General features: G+C 46.5%; 1 protein-coding gene across 4 annotated transcripts; it reads right to left on the bottom strand.

Annotated features, from left to right (window-relative positions):
* Window positions 1-221: 221 nt before the first annotated feature.
* Window positions 222-14,139, bottom strand: ints6l (integrator complex subunit 6 like). Of its 4 annotated transcripts, XM_028960366.1 has the most exons (19): window positions 14,008-14,139; window positions 13,836-13,921; window positions 13,642-13,719; window positions 11,294-11,443; window positions 8,697-8,786; window positions 8,062-8,245; window positions 7,320-7,448; window positions 6,996-7,159; window positions 6,714-6,866; window positions 4,153-4,285; window positions 3,792-3,886; window positions 3,489-3,599; window positions 3,094-3,309; window positions 2,878-3,004; window positions 2,649-2,791; window positions 2,322-2,553; window positions 1,359-1,736; window positions 1,188-1,281; window positions 222-612 (listed from the first exon to the last, which is right to left on the bottom strand). In XM_028960366.1, exons 2-19 carry the CDS (start codon window positions 13,905-13,907, stop codon window positions 510-512), a joined length of 2,652 nt encoding a protein of 883 aa, XP_028816199.1. In that variant the 5' UTR covers window positions 13,908-13,921; window positions 14,008-14,139; the 3' UTR covers window positions 222-509. The 4 variants fall into 4 exon arrangements, with proteins under 4 accessions (XP_028816199.1, XP_028816198.1, XP_028816200.1 ...); XM_028960365.1 differs by having other exon boundaries at window positions 224-612; window positions 13,836-14,121; XM_028960367.1 differs by lacking the exons at window positions 13,642-13,719; window positions 13,836-13,921; window positions 14,008-14,139 and adding an exon at window positions 12,661-12,878 and having other exon boundaries at window positions 228-612.
* Between the last annotated feature and the right edge of the window lie 1,015 nt (window positions 14,140-15,154).

Consider the following 15,154-nt stretch of genomic DNA (forward strand, 5'->3'; position numbering starts at 1 on the left):
CAAAGAAAACATTCCACTGGTCAGACCACACCACAGACCAAAGCATGCAGAGATTCTCCAGGTTTTCCTTCCGTTTTATTAAGTTTATTTTTTTAAAAAAGCATAAACTTTTGCATTTTATATAATATTCGTTTACAAAATTATTTAAACAACTTAAAGAAAACAACAAAAATAACTTTCTTTAAAGTTTCAGGAAAGAACACCATCAAAAATAATGGATTTGTGTGAACATTTAAAAGTATTTTACATCTAGTTAAGAAGAAGTTGTGAGGAGCAGCAGTGCTGCAGTGTGGGGAGAAGCCGAGCGGCAACTGTTGGTCAGTCCCGCCCCCAACACACTATTGCTTTGATAAGAGCTGAGCTGAGAAGGCGGGGCAGGAGCCACGCCTCGGCCTCCGTTATTGCTCGTCCACGTCAGTAAAACCGCTCCTCACCAGGACAACATGAACGTCAGACATCTCCTGAGACCCTTGCTGTCCCTCTGCCGTCGTCAGTCCGCTCTGAAGACGCTATCTGCTGTGGATGTTGTTGAGTCGGGACGTCACCACATGCCTCTCCTCCACCTCCTCCAGGGCCATTTCCAGCTGCTGGATCAGCACTCGTTTCTTGAACCTGTCCAGAAACATTGTTCTGGGTTTTATCTCAGTAAAACAGAATTTTAAAAATGCTCCTTTCAGAGGACCACACCCACTGCCATCTGATGGGGGAACTCGTGAACGCACCCAATACTCTTCTTCTTACACCCTCCTCACCACACCGAACAGAATGTTCAGCGTATTATGAACTGAACTGAGAAGACACTGAATCATAATGTGTTTAAAATCCGATGTGGAAAGCAGTGGCCGTCCTGGCGATCATCGGCCTGGTCGATTATTGAGGGACGATGGCTGATATGAAATTGTTTGGCGTGTCGCTGCCATCTCTTCCGCTGTGGCCTTTATTCTCAATCTCCTGCTTCATTTAAGATCCCGCCCACAAAAATAACTGATTGGCTATATTCACATGATAGCGCTGAGCCCTGCTGTCACTCACACAACACCAGACACATGCGCCATGTGAAGTCCCAAGGAGGCGGGATAAGGGCATCTGCTAAATGCTGTAAACCACCCTCAGTGGCACCTCGGTTAAGGATTCGAACCTGCAACCTTCCACTTCCTTACCAGCTCGGCCACCATTTTCTGGCTCACCTTGCAGCCTCTTTGATGGCATGGTGGATGAAGTACCTCTGGACTGAAACAGGTCCCTTCACCTCCTCAAGGAGCCGGAATATCGTTTCGTAGTCTAGAAAAGAGGAAGTCGTGAGCTGAGGTCATGGTTTACGGTACGAAGTCCTTACCAGCGTGTGTCAGAAGACTTACTGCGTCCTGGTTTGCGGACCTCTTTGATGACCTGCGTGCGCAGCTCTGCATTGCTGCCCTCTAGAGGGATCATGATGATAGTCCCTGGTGCTGGGTCTTCAAACGAATCCTCCGTCTCCCCCTGCTGGCCAGGGGGACTCAAGTCTTCACAGTTTTGTGGCCGTTCAGAGGGTCTCTCGTCCAAGCAGTCTTCTGTAAGCCTGTCCTCCAGCCTGCCATGATCCTCAGAGCTTTCAAGAGTTCCCAGACCGCCTCTCTCCTCCAGACTGAGGCCTGCAGGGCCACTCTCCACCCCCCCAGACCAGGTCTCACAGGTCTCGGTAACTGGCCCTCGGTCTCCATTGCTCTCAGTTGCCAGCATATTGTTCATCTCAGATCCTATACAGGCAGCAAAAGCTCTTTTAGGACATTTTAAAAATGCAGACATCTGGGGACATGTTAGCACACATGCCCTGGATATGTAGCGAGTACAGAACAAAACTACAGCAGTGAACATGGACATAAGAACATGCATCTTGTCCTCACTAGGAGACTAGGAGACTAGTCAGAGACAGGATATGTGAAGTCATGCAGTTTAATTGAACTGAGGTGGAAATAACTTCCATCTAGACCAACCAATCTGCACACATCCTGAAAATTATACAAATCATTACGGTTTTGCTACCCACTACCATTAATGGAGCTTTGATCTTCAAGCTTTGATGTCCAGAAATGTCCCTTCCAGGGAAAACTAAGCACCCCACAGAGACCCAAAGAATTCCAAGTAAAAACTTAAAGTTATCAACCAATAATAACAATCATATATGCATAAAAATAAGCGTTTCAGTAAGATTCCAATGCTTCAACTGAAGTACATTTTTTAAGCCGTGCTCAGAGGGACTTTCCTGGAATCTTAGTGTTCTAAAGCAGTGTCAAAAATAATACTGCAAGCGTTGGCCAAAAATTAGGTTCTTTTTTTTTTACCTTTGTGCAGGGGGATGGGTTTGATGAGACCCCCCTGGCCCTGGGTCCCGGTCGTGGCGCCTTTACCCACCACGTGGTTTGTGATGATGGGTGGTGTCTGTGTGCGTCTTAACAGTGGAGACATGCTCCTCCTCCTCTTTAGTGCAGTGCCAGAGTTGGGGTCACCAGGGTTCACCCTTTTTTTATTTTGGGGGCCAGCTACAAACTCATCTGCCTCATCGATCATCATCCCCTGCAGAGTGGACAGTAATCGGGTTAATGCAGCGTCACCGTAAAATCCCCTTCCCGCATTCCCACTCTACATCACGTCTTCGCCTAGCTGCTCACCTTCTTGTCCTGTTTGAAGGGATTGCCAAACGTGTGCAGGCGTTTGGGCTGGTCGGGGTCAATTTCACGCAGAGGAGAGGGCATGGTCTTCAGGTACTCCTGATAGTTCCCCATCTGGCCCACAGGGATGCTGTGCAGGAAGTCTGGAAGAGAAACCGAGCAGCCGGTCCCGGCATGAGCATTTCCAGCTCACTGGGAGCTATGAACTGCACATCACGGCGGTGCTCACCTTCATCCTGGCCTCGGATGACCTTCTGGGTCGTTCTCAGAAGGTTGGTGCGCATTCGGGTCACCTGATCCAGCAGATTTCTCCTGGGAATGTCATAAGCATTCCGATAGGGCTGTGGCTTGAGATCCTTTGGAAATAAAGGTTGTTCCAGGAAAACTAGTTTGAGGATTATCATGACAGACTACAGAACTGGAACTGAAAGGAGAGCGCGGGTACCTTGTTGAGGAGTGCGATCTGAAAGCCAGCGAACTCCTTGAAGTTGATGTCGCTGAGCCGGAGCGGCAGCTCCCCGGTGATGCCCTGCAGCAGCTGCTTGAAGTCCCGCCGGTGGGCTAGAGAGAGCGTGCTGGAGTGGTTCTTCACCTTGATGCCCGTTTCCTGAGGAGGCTTTTTACCCACCAGAGCAATCAGGCGGTCAGACTCAATCTTGGCCTGTCAGAAGATTCACATTCTGCATCAGAACTTTACTGTTGTTTGTAACCCCCTCAGATCGACGTCTATATATTCATAGCAAATGCAATCAATTATTCATAACCACGGGCCTGTTTCACATCAATGAATCATATTCCAGCACCTCCTGGCTGGCTGCTGTGAAACTGCGGATGACCAACCTGCTGACTGAGCTTCTTCAGGTAGGAGATGACGCTGTAGCTCAAGCCGCAGTCCATGTTGTCTGAAATAAGGTTGGGGGCTCCCATCATCCTCAGGGCCTTCTTCAGCGGCTGCGAACAGGAGACATTCAGCTAACAACTTGCTTTCCCGGTTCCCGGATCATCTGACCACTACTGGTCAGGTCAGGGCTCAAAAAGTCACTTAAATATAAATTTAGATGGAAGACCTACAGAATTTGGTTGAATGACATGATCATACATTTTTATTTACATTTTTTATTGAGCTGCTTGGCATCATCTTACCAGAAGAAAATACGGTGGCATGGACTTCAGGTAGATCTCAAACGCCTGTCGCCATTTCAGGGTTGGTTTCAGCTTGTGTACTTTGAACAGGTCATCTGCACAGAGAAGGAAAAGCGGAAGAGGGGGATGAGAAACACAGACGAGAGGAACTACAACAGGAACAGTTCTGACCTGCTTTTACCTTCTAGTGGAGCTGAAACCTGATTAAATCTTAAATATGAAAGCGATGGTTTTTGTCATTGTGAAACACTGCAGGACAGCACACAACCAAAAGGGGCCCGCTAGGCCACCATTACCCTGCAGTGCCCTGCATTACCCAGTACTACATTTAAAACATCCCCCATCACACACGCAGACAGACCTAGCAGCGGCAGCAGGACGGGGTAGTTGTACGGCATGACGAACAGGTTGACGCAGGTGAGGGTGGTGCTGGCTTTCAGGTAACCGAAGGGCTGGGCCGCTTCACTATGCTTCCCACTGCAGTTCACAAACACCTGCAGAGAGGAGAAGGTCGAATATCACTCATGTTCCTTACTGTCAAAAGTCCAGACACTAGTGTACCACTGGCATTACAGTAAACTCTTATTACTATAAAGCCAATAAAATCACACAGATTCACAGCAAAGTTTCCTCCCAACACCTATTCAAGCAGGTCAAGTGAATGTCAGTGAATTACACACACAGCTCAACTGTTTAACAAACAGTGTAATTCACCACAGACTACCATTTGAATCTTTCGAATGATATCATTTAATCAAATTTTGTAAAAAAAAAAAAAAAACTGCATGGAACTACACTTCTGGGAAATTGAGTGAAGATATGCATAATAAAATTATGCATAAAAGGGCCAGAAATGGGCCTCTGAAACGTCAGAGCCCATCCCAGGATGCGGGATGCAGGGTGGGACCTGTCCACCTCACACCGACGTCCTACTTCACTGACTCTACAGGCTGGACTGGAGACTGACAAACCGACTCCTTCAGTTGATCCAGAACGCGCCGCAAGACTTATCTCGAATTTTGCAGAAATCCCACACACCACAGCTCTGCTGTGAAAGCTGCGCCTGCTTCCTGTGGCGGCGTGTGTTAAGTTCAAGATGATGAATGGCCCCACAGCTCCTCACTTCTCTTCAAGCAGCATGTCACTTCTCATTCTCTCAGAGCATCAAGCTTGTCTCGCCTCGAGCCTCCGAGACCTGGCTCCTCCGTGGTGGAACAAACCTTCTTCAGTCCAAATGGCCAATTCTTCAAGTCAAATTTTAAAGGAGGATCTACTGTGTGTGGGGGCGCTCGGTGCCAGGGAGTGTTAGTGGGGGTCCCTCTGCTTGTGTGTTTTTTCCCCCCTCTTTTAGGCCTGAAGGGGAGGAGTTTCTGATTGCTGGCTCCACCCATGTCTGCTGCCAGTATATGAGGAGGCCTGAGACAGAAAGACGGTCATGGAGGAGTTTGGAGTGGAGCAGGAGTTGTGCTTTGTTCTTGTCTCTAGTGTTGGTTCTCTGCCCGTGTGTGTATTGGTATGTGTGTGGATTCCCCTCTGTTAGTGTGTTTGGCTCTGTGCCGGTGTTGTATAAAGTTGGTGTGTTTGGTTGAGGGTTTTGGTTGAACTATACATCACTTCCTGCACTCTAAATAAATACACTTTTATTGCACTTTGGTTTGGCCGCGAGTTTCTCCTTCCTACCCTCTACCGGGTGTCGACGGATTAAATACATTTAATTTCTCCCCAATGTGAGGAGAGCATGCAAACATAACCTTTGAGGTTAAGCAGCCTGCAGACATTTCCGCTCCCCTGTTTTCCCCTGATGTCAGTTTCACATGTGATTGCATCTAGAAAAGAACCAGCAGAGTCGGATCCACCCAGAAGAGTGTAAATGATTGACAGAAGGGCAAGAAGAAAGGCACCTAGAAAGCTTATTCTGATGCTCCAATATATTTTAGTAACCTACTAGTCTGTCATAAAACTTTACAATCCCTTCGTTACCTGAGAGAAGGCCTGCTGGCTGTCCCCAGAGCCAAATAACAGAACTGCAGACAAGAATAGTGTTTTTTGGCGGCCTGTCTTAATATTAGTTTTAGTCTAGTTTTTGAATCAAGCTGTCATTTTTGTCTTTGTTAGTCACGTCCAGACTAATTTTAGTCAAAATTAGATTTTAGCCACAGTCAAATTTCAGTTGACTAAAACGCTGAGCATTGTAGTCTTACTGTAGTTGTAATAATCACTGAATATGTTAACAGTCTAATTTTAGTCAATGAAAATTGTATTTTAATCTCTTTTTTTCCTCTATTTAAAGATTTATGCTAATTATCTGGGCAATATTCTCTAACAGCAGGCAAGTTGTCATTGTTTGTGTGAAACGGTGTGAACATTAAAGCAGAAGATGACTTACTCTGTGCATGAAGTGATGTTCGGAGCGCCTATGGATGTGGTCAATGAAATGTTCGGAAGATATCGTTACAAGTAGCGGAATAACGCGAAGAATTCCAGAATGCCTTTTTATTGGTGGTTGTGTTGCATTTTACCCAGATACAATGCTGCCATTTTTTGATTGGTTGTTGTGTAGGTCCTCTCTTTTTTTGATTGGCTGGTAAGGGATCTAGGACCCAGCGGAGATGTGTGTGTTTCAGACTGTGCTTAAACAAGAGGAAATTAACTGTGCTTAAACACGCTTAAACAAGAGGAAATAACAAAAATTTTACATTTTACTCTAGCTTTTATCTTGTAAACCATATTTAGTCTTGTTTTTATTAGTCAACAATATTACATGATTTGTTTTATTAGTTATAGTCACATGACCAGCATTTACGTCTTAATCGCATAAAAGAGGTATTTTGCCATAAACAACATTGCAGACAAGGCTAAACTGGATCCATGTTTAGACGGTGTGTGTGTGTGTGTGTGTGTGTGTGTGTCAGCAGGACCCACCTGCCAGCACATATGTGGGGACTTCCTCTCCAGGATGTACTGTGTGAGGGGGGAGGGCTCCAGCTCGTATTTGTCGAAAGGCAGCTTGTCGATCACCATGGGCTCACAGTCCACACAGGAGAAGCGCACCACCGGGTGTGCAGAGCGAGGAGGCTGCAGACGGACAGAGAACATGAGAGAAACGGGTCCAGGGCTTAACCTGAGCATCACAACCACAACAGGAAAAACAGAAGTGCGTTTCAACACATCCCCTCTGATATGAGGGATACATGGACATCTCACCAGCGTGGGCGAGTTCTGGTCCGGCCAGAAAGACTCCGGTATGGGCCAGTGGCCCACGGGCACACCGGTTTTGGGGTTGGGCCGCACGTAGATCAGCTTGTGGCAGCTGTGCCACGGCTGTGGACTGAATGAGGCGACGGGTCGACTGGGTTCAACCAGTCCATCTGGAGAAAAGAGAGACTGTGTTAATCTTCACTTGTATTCTTACGGAATGAGAGGGGTGGGGTCTTCTTCCTGACACATTCAGACACATTCCTTCCTTTATACACCTTCCCACCAATCAGCTTCGAGCATTCAGGCGAGTCATGCTGCAGGCATGTTTACCTTCTCCTACTAACGGAGGGTCTGGCCCAGTCTTCTCAAAGTTGATCACAACGCCACTAAGAACCTTCTGCACCAGGGACTCCAGACACTGGTTGAGCATCCTTTGGGTGCGGACACAGTACGAGCGTCCTGAAGGAGTGAGGGGACAAACTGGTCACCGCATAGTACCTTCAGTACACACACACGACAGACCCACAGCTATAAAAAGAAGCAGCCTGACAGTCTGTGCCAGAGTTTGGTAGAAGGATTTCAAAGTGTCCTTCTTTCACAATTTAATTACATAAAACAAAAGCTTTAAAGCCTCATCAGAATGACACCTTTTTCTCAGCAAGCTTATTGAGCCTAAAGATTCTTTAAAGGAAGTGTAATTTTAATAACAGTAATGAGATGTCTGAGTGTCTGAGTGGACCTGAGTGTCTAGACAGTGTGACGTCTAGACAGCTGGGTTGTAGCAGTCTCTTGTCGGATGTTTTGCTCTGCAGTGGTCAGTGGATCTACTAAGAGCGGTCCAAGAAAGGAAGGCCATTGAATGTTGTGAAAGGGTCCTGATACCAAGCAAAGGGAGTAGACTGGCTCCTGCGGTCCCAGACAACAGAAGAGCTACTGTAGCTCAAATAGCTGAAAACGTTCATGCTTGTTCTGATAGAAAGGAGTCAGGAAGTTGGAGAAAAATCTGCACTCACTCTACTGACCATTTGGGATTCATTTCTTATTTAGATTTGGTCTCAACATGTCTTTGTACCTCCAGTCACTTCACACATCTGGGTGATGGCCGAGTCGTCTGTGGGGACACTTCCCAGCTGCTCGCAGTCGGGTCCGGCTGCGCCGGGCAGCCGCAGAACCAGGGCGAACAGGCGCTGGTCCCAGCGGAACGGCTCCTTCGTCAGCTCACTCCCCGGGAGAGGGGAGTTCAGAGGGAGGTGGAGCTGTGAGAGGGTGCGGTGTGTGTGTTACAGACAAAAACTGCTATGTTCCAGATGTTTATCGTAATCAAACTGTGACCAGCAGTATTAAATGCATTTAGGAACTTGATGAAGACTGTAATAAGACTGGGGAACTTTCAGCCCACTCTGAGCAAAGGAAAAGAGAGGAGGAGGAAACTACTCCTCCTCCAACATCTCACCAGCTGATGCTTCATTAGACCATCAGAGGCGTGATGTGTCAGCTCAAAATCCTTTGAAGCCAAACACCACGACATAATGGAGATGATGACCTGAGGAGCATCAGCTAGAATAGCAGCTAGAATGCAGCAGGTCATTGGCCACGTGCCTCCTCTAGGATCTGAGACAGAATCCCAAAGCAGGTGACCCACCACAGAAAGCAGAGCACGATTAAAAAGCAGGACAAAGAGTAACAGGCTGGATGTGAGTCTCATACCTCATCTGACACTCCTGAGCTGTGTGTCAACTTGTTCCCATCGGTTATAGTGATGATGACTGCCGGTTCAAGGAAGAATGGGTTCCGGCCCTGAGGAGACGATAAGCAGAAACTTCTGAACTTTCAGCACAACATCTCATGGGATTATAAAAGGTAGAACTTCCAGGAGGTCAGCTGTGTGCTAAGAGTAAACGACATTCATCTTCATACTAACACAGAACTGTTAGTTATCAGTAACTGTGGATAACTGGAACACTTCTAGCCCAAAGCTTGCTACATAATGCTGGTATGTCTGCTCATCCCTTTTTGATTTCACAGCTCTCTCCCAAGAGAAACTAGGAGAGGTGGGGATGTGGGCATCATGATGTGCTTCACACCCTTGTCTGTCTTGCACCTCAACACTTCATCCTTGGACTTCCATTTTTATTGTTATTGTTGATTATTGTCTAGCATCCTCCTGGACCCCTGATCTCTTTGTAGATGACTAGCATTCTCTCCTCAGTACACCTCTAATCCTCCTTGGGGATCTTCTCCAATACAAGCTCCAGCCCTCTTGTGAAAGTGAAGTGACTGTCATTGTGATACACAGCACAGCGACACAACGAAATGTGTCCTCTACATTTAACCCATCACCCATGGTGAGCAGTGGGCAGCCATGACAGGCGCCCGGGGAGCAGTGTGTGGGGACGGTGTTTTACTCAGTGGCACCTCAGTGGTACCTTGGCAGCTCAGGATTTGAACCAGCAACCTTCTGATTACCACACCACTGCCCCTTCTTCCTGCTCTCTATTCTTTCAATTTGGCAAAAGGGGAAACATCTTGGACCAAGTCTTCAGTCGTCCCTCTCCACCTCTCTTTCTATCTTTCCATAGCACCTTGCCTTCTCCACCAAAAGACCAGAGCTAGATTAAAATGATAGAAATTGAGGGGACAAGATTTACAGCTTTAGTCTATATAGCATACAGAACTAGGGGTGTTGGGAAAATGTCAATACAGCAATATATAGTGATATTTTACATGTAACGATACAGGGACATTTAATATAAATTTTTAAATAGACATTTAGTTCCCCACGGGCCAGCAGAGATGAGAATCAGCGTGCAACTACAACCTCCACTCCTGTAGATGGCGCTGTACAGCTGGGGACTTTAAATTACTGTCTGGCATTTCAGGCGGAGTGAAATCATAAAACATGACAGAACGAGCATCTTTTATACTGTAGAATATCGCAATATGTACAGCATCACAAAATATTGTGTATCGTGAGATCCTTGCCAATACACAGCCCTATGCAGGATTATACAAAGTTTTGGTTGTCCTTATTGTTGTTTACACATTTAATATTTACTGCTATAATTTTGGTAACCTCATCCTGTGCCCCTCCTGTGATCTCTGGCACCCCCACTGGTGTAAACATAAATCTCTACTTACACTTGCTGTTCTGGCTGTGTGAACATTCACTGTAAATACTAAAGCAATTGCTAAATATTTATTCATTCAGATTTCTGATTATGAATTCCCAGAAGGGACAAGGTTTACTGTAAATGTTCAGACACATTTTCAATAAAATAATATTGCATGTAAGGACATGGAAGGGAACAGGGGGGGGCAGGCCCTCAGTGATGATGAAATCTTGAAATCATTTCGAGTAAATGCACAGAACCATTTTGCTGCTCATGTTTGTTTCTGATTATGAATTTACATTTACGGCATTTATCAGACGCCCTTATCCAGAGCGACTTACAATCAGTAGTTACAGGGACAGTCCCCCCGGGAGCAACTCAGGGTTAAGTGTCTTGCTCAGGGACACAATGGTAGTAAGTGGGATTCGAACCCGGGTCTTCTGGTTCATAGGCAAGTGTGTTACCCACTAGGCTACTACCACCAATGAAATGCCACCATGTCCTGACTTGCAAGATGTGAATTGCTGCTCACTCGCTCATTGGCAAACTCCCGGATGCTAACTAGTGTTGTCAACAAAATGTATGACTAAATGTCTTCATCATAATATCATCAAATTTTTTGACGTGATTAAGTCGAGACGAGATGTAAAAGTTCGACTAAAATCTTGCCTAGGGCTTTGTTAGGGCCAATTCTGAGTAATATAATAATAAGATAATCTTTTTATTTATGAAACGAGTATGACTAAAAGAAAATGTTGCTTTTGTCTGTTCTACTAGGTGCTTGTACTATATTGACTTGGTTAAATATTAATATGTATAATTGCATTACTAATAAATAAGATGATTAAAATTCCATTTTCATTGACTAAAATTAGCCTAAAATGTCATCATTTCTTGTTGACTAAAACTACACTAAAATATTCATGGATAATTCTGACTAAAAAAAAAAAAAAAAAAAAGACTAAAAGTTTTAGTCGACAGAAACTTGAGTCTGGACGTGACTAAGACTAATAATAACTAACTAAATGACAGTTTGACGCAAAGACTATACTAAAACTAATATTAAAACAAGTACTGCTAACAGGATTTACGCTCATCCTCAGTGCTAGGCTAAGCTAGCCTGTTGAGTCTGGACAGACAAATGAGGATGTAAATCGCGGTTGTTTAGTAAAAGTGGCCGGTGGGTCTGTGTACCTGGCCATAGTTGTCGATTCCGGAGGCCAGCCGGTTGAGGTTGAGCAGGTCAAAGGCAGCACGCAGTGCATGGCCCATGGTGGTCAATCCTGATGCCTGAAGGTTCTTCAGCTCACTCATGAATGTGGCATGGTTCTCCTTCCATCCAGCCTGTAGAAAGAGAGAGAAACAGATCATGCAGATATATGTAGAATTATTTGCTCCCCAACACACTTAAGTACTGCATGAGGTCCCAACGTTGCGCTTACGTTGGCAGGCTTAACATGCGCACCGCACGCATCTGCCACAAACAGCCATTAAACGGGATCCAGAGAGAAGAAGCATTTTCTGTGTGTGCATTTGGCCAATGTAGCTCCGCGCTACCAGTGTGGAAATAAAGTGGGAAGTGGACTGGTAACCAGAATGTTGTGGGTAAAACTCCAGAACCCTCCCTCGCCACACACTGCTCCCCAAGCTCTGTTGGTGGTTTAATCGTGTTGCTGCGCCATGCAGCGTATCACAATGACAAAACAACTTTCCCTGAAGGTTGAAGATGGTCTTACAAACACCCACCACCCTACACTGTACACCAGTGCCACATTCAATCAACCAGCCGCAGCGGGAGGAGAGTTCCCGTCCCAGAGGACAGCTGGACACAGGAAGAATAAGAGGCTGAAAAGGGCCTGCGTCGTCACCAGTGAACGTAGAATCGTGGAATTCATCCCTGATTAGCTGCTGAAAACCGCATGAATAATTGAGGAGAAGTGTGAAGATGCTGCTCTCTCAGAGACAGCGGCCAGACTAAGTCTACTCTCAGGCAGCAGGAAATGAAAAGGAGGTGGTCATGAACCTCAGTCCCTCCCAGATTTTACCATCTCTGATTTCATTTCAAATTCACTGCAAAAAAAATATTTTATACACTTTATTGCTATGGAAGTAAAAAATAAAAAAAAAAAAAAAAAAAAAAAGGTCTGTATGGCGTTTTCACAGGAACATCTAAAGGTCATGACGGGCTCATCCGTGACTGGTATCTTTGCCGTGGTGAATGTTTGTCACATGAATTTTGTAAAAAAAAAAAAAATAGACTATGTCAAAAACGAACCGTGAACCTGAGCATGTCCTCGTGGAATACAAACCACAGGTATATTCAGTCCAGACCTGCGCATGTTCTTTTACTTTGCGATGTTCTCATCGCACTGGCACGTCTCTTTATGATTTATTGTTGTATTCCACTTTGCAACATGTATTGTTTTATTCCTTTTATATGACAGTTAAAGATGGCTTATTTCACTCTGAAAAAAGTAAAACCCTTTCACCTGCCATGTTCACCGCCTGAAACATCACAGTGAGTCTGGGAACGTCTGCCATGTTATTATCATGCTGCTCACCGATCACATCTGCAGTAAGGTTGCCATCCATAATTCAGTCGCACACACGCCCATGGTCGTCTAGAGTCACCAGTTCAGCCAGCATGTCGGGAAGCCAAATCTCCCACACCACCGGCCAATGGGAAGCAAGCATCATTTACATTACATTTACAGTATTTACCAGACGTCCTTATCCAGAGTGACTAACAATCAGTAGTTACAGGGACAGTCCCCCCCTGGAGACACTCTGGGTTAAGTGTCTTGCACTGGGACACGACGGTAGTAAGTGGGGTTTGAACCTGGGTCTTCTGGTTCACAGGCGAGTGTGTTACACACTAGGCTACTACCACCCTGTCACACACACGCATTGGACTGCTGTGCATGGACTGCAGGGTCACCACGGCCACACTGACCAATCAGGCGGCAGGACAGAAGTCCAGCAGCCGCCGGGTTTTCAGGTGTTTTGACTGGAGCGTCCCGAGTGGAGCAGTGTTCATGTCAATGTCATGATTATGTAAGGCCACCTGGCTGCTTCAAGCGGGCGGGAGGGGCAGCTGACGTGTGGCCGGTTTTACTGTAACACAAAACATGAGTGGAACGAGTGCAAAGGTCAAACGAAAGGTGAAGCAGAGCGAGGCTCATGACCCCGGAGAGCGCGACCAATGGGAGAGCACAGAGGTCAGCCACGGAAAGCAGGCTGAAGCCTGGCCAATCGGGGCCGAGTTCGCCCGTTGTGACGTCACAAAGGACGTCACGGCGGATCATAAATCTCCCCGCCTCCATCTCAGCGCCGAGAGCTTTCCCCACACAAAAGCAAAATGTCCGCCATGTTCCGAGGGTGCGCTGCTCCGGGTCTGCGGCTATTTTTACAAAAATGTGTCCTTTTCGCCACCGTGAGGCCGAGAGACCCGCAGCTACGACCAGAGGGACAATATAGTCCCACTGTCATAAAAACGTCTCCGACTTAACCACACCACACACAACTGAACAGCATTTATTTACCTTAACTCCGTATGGTGGCTCATCGAATGTAACTAGCATGTACCTGTCGCCTCTACTAGCCGGGTCTCGGGCACGCAGCTGTTAAAGAAAACGAAACAACACACGTTAATTTCCAACGATTCCACCATACGGACCCTCAACTCCAACAAGGCACAACAGTAAGCTGAAAAAGTCGGGGTAAAATTAATCTTTACCTTCATAAAGATCTCAACCGCGCCTTTAGCTATGTCCAGATACGTCGTACCCAAATAAGTGCGCTGATTCATAGAGGCGGACGTGTCTATCAGGAAAAGTAAAATAGGCATTTTCAGATGGAGATATATTAAGCTGGAGGTTTTCTAAAAAGGCCTATTATCGACATATGACCTATCTTGCGGTCCGGGTATGCATATATGTGTGTATATATTTTGTTATAATCAGACCCCCCCCCCAGAATGAGGGTCGCACTGCCACCGCTTGCCGCCGCCTGACTCTATCTGTCTTTACTGAGCGCTGCTGGGCTCACGCTGTTGGAGAACTTCTCTTCCTAACGGACGGACCGCCCTCGGACCGCCCCCGCCCGCCCATTGGCTGAGCGGGCCGCGCAGACCACGCCCACTGGCGCATAAATATACAATGGGGTTGAGGCGCGAGAGCTCTCTGTCCGCCCAGTTCTCGGCGCAGGCGGCGGGACCGGAAAGGACGCGGCGCGGCGTGTTGTGGGTTGAAATAAATATCTTTCAACTCCGAATCGCTGCAGTATCTGTAGTTTATGTGATGTGCCGTGGTGCAGTTTATTACGTTTCTGATTATGAAAGCCTTCCTCTGGCCCGGTCGGCTTGTAGGGGTGGGGAGGGCTCGGATCATACCACGTTTTTTTTTAGCATAATCGTGTCTTCCTTTCTTCATCTGCACGGAGCCGCGCCATATTAACGCCCCGCGTCCTGCCAACATTGCGGGATCAGGGCTCACTGGTCATGTCGCCCGTCTTCTTCAACCGGAGGAACGGAGCTGCACGGACCAACACGGGGTTCGAACATGCAGATTTTATATTTAATACAACACAGAACCGAGAGCAGGCGCCGCCCCTCCCCCAGCGCGCGCTGCACCAACAGGCCTCATTCAAGTCCGGCACAATGCTCCAAAAACCCTACACATCTTCATCACAAGAACTTCTAATCACGCCATGTGTCTAATAAACCCTACACATCTTCATCACAAGAACTTCTACTCACGCAATGTGTCTAATAAACCCTACACATCTTCATCACAAGAACTTCTACTCACGCCATGTGTCTAATAAACCCTACACATCTTCATCACAAGAACTTCTACTCACACCATGTGTCTAAAAAACCTACACACCTTCCTCACAAGAACTTCTACTCATGCCGTGTGTGTGAAAAACCCTACACATCTTCATCTGAAGAACTTCTACTCACACCATGTGTGTGAAAAACCTACACATCTTCCTCACAAGAACTTCTACTCACACCATGTGTCTAAAAAACCTACACATCTTCCTCACAAGAAC

The sequence above is a fragment of the Denticeps clupeoides genome, chromosome 18 (genome assembly GCF_900700375.1).
Source record: "Denticeps clupeoides chromosome 18, fDenClu1.1, whole genome shotgun sequence".
Classification (NCBI taxonomy): Eukaryota; Metazoa; Chordata; class Actinopteri; order Clupeiformes; family Denticipitidae; genus Denticeps; species Denticeps clupeoides.

Bases quoted from the DNA above. Each gene is read 5' to 3' on its own strand.
- ints6l (XM_028960365.1), bottom strand. From the start codon at position 13,946: ATGCCTATTTTACTTTTCCTGATAGACACGTCCGCCTCTATGAATCAG. The intron at 8,246-8,696 runs GTATGAGACTCA...ACCCTCTCACAG, and splicing joins GCTCAGGAGTGTCAGATGAG to CTCCACCTCCCTCTGAACTC. The intron at 6,867-6,995 runs GTGAGATGTCCA...GTCCGTCTGCAG, and splicing joins ACCAGAACTCGCCCACGCTG to CCTCCTCGCTCTGCACACCC.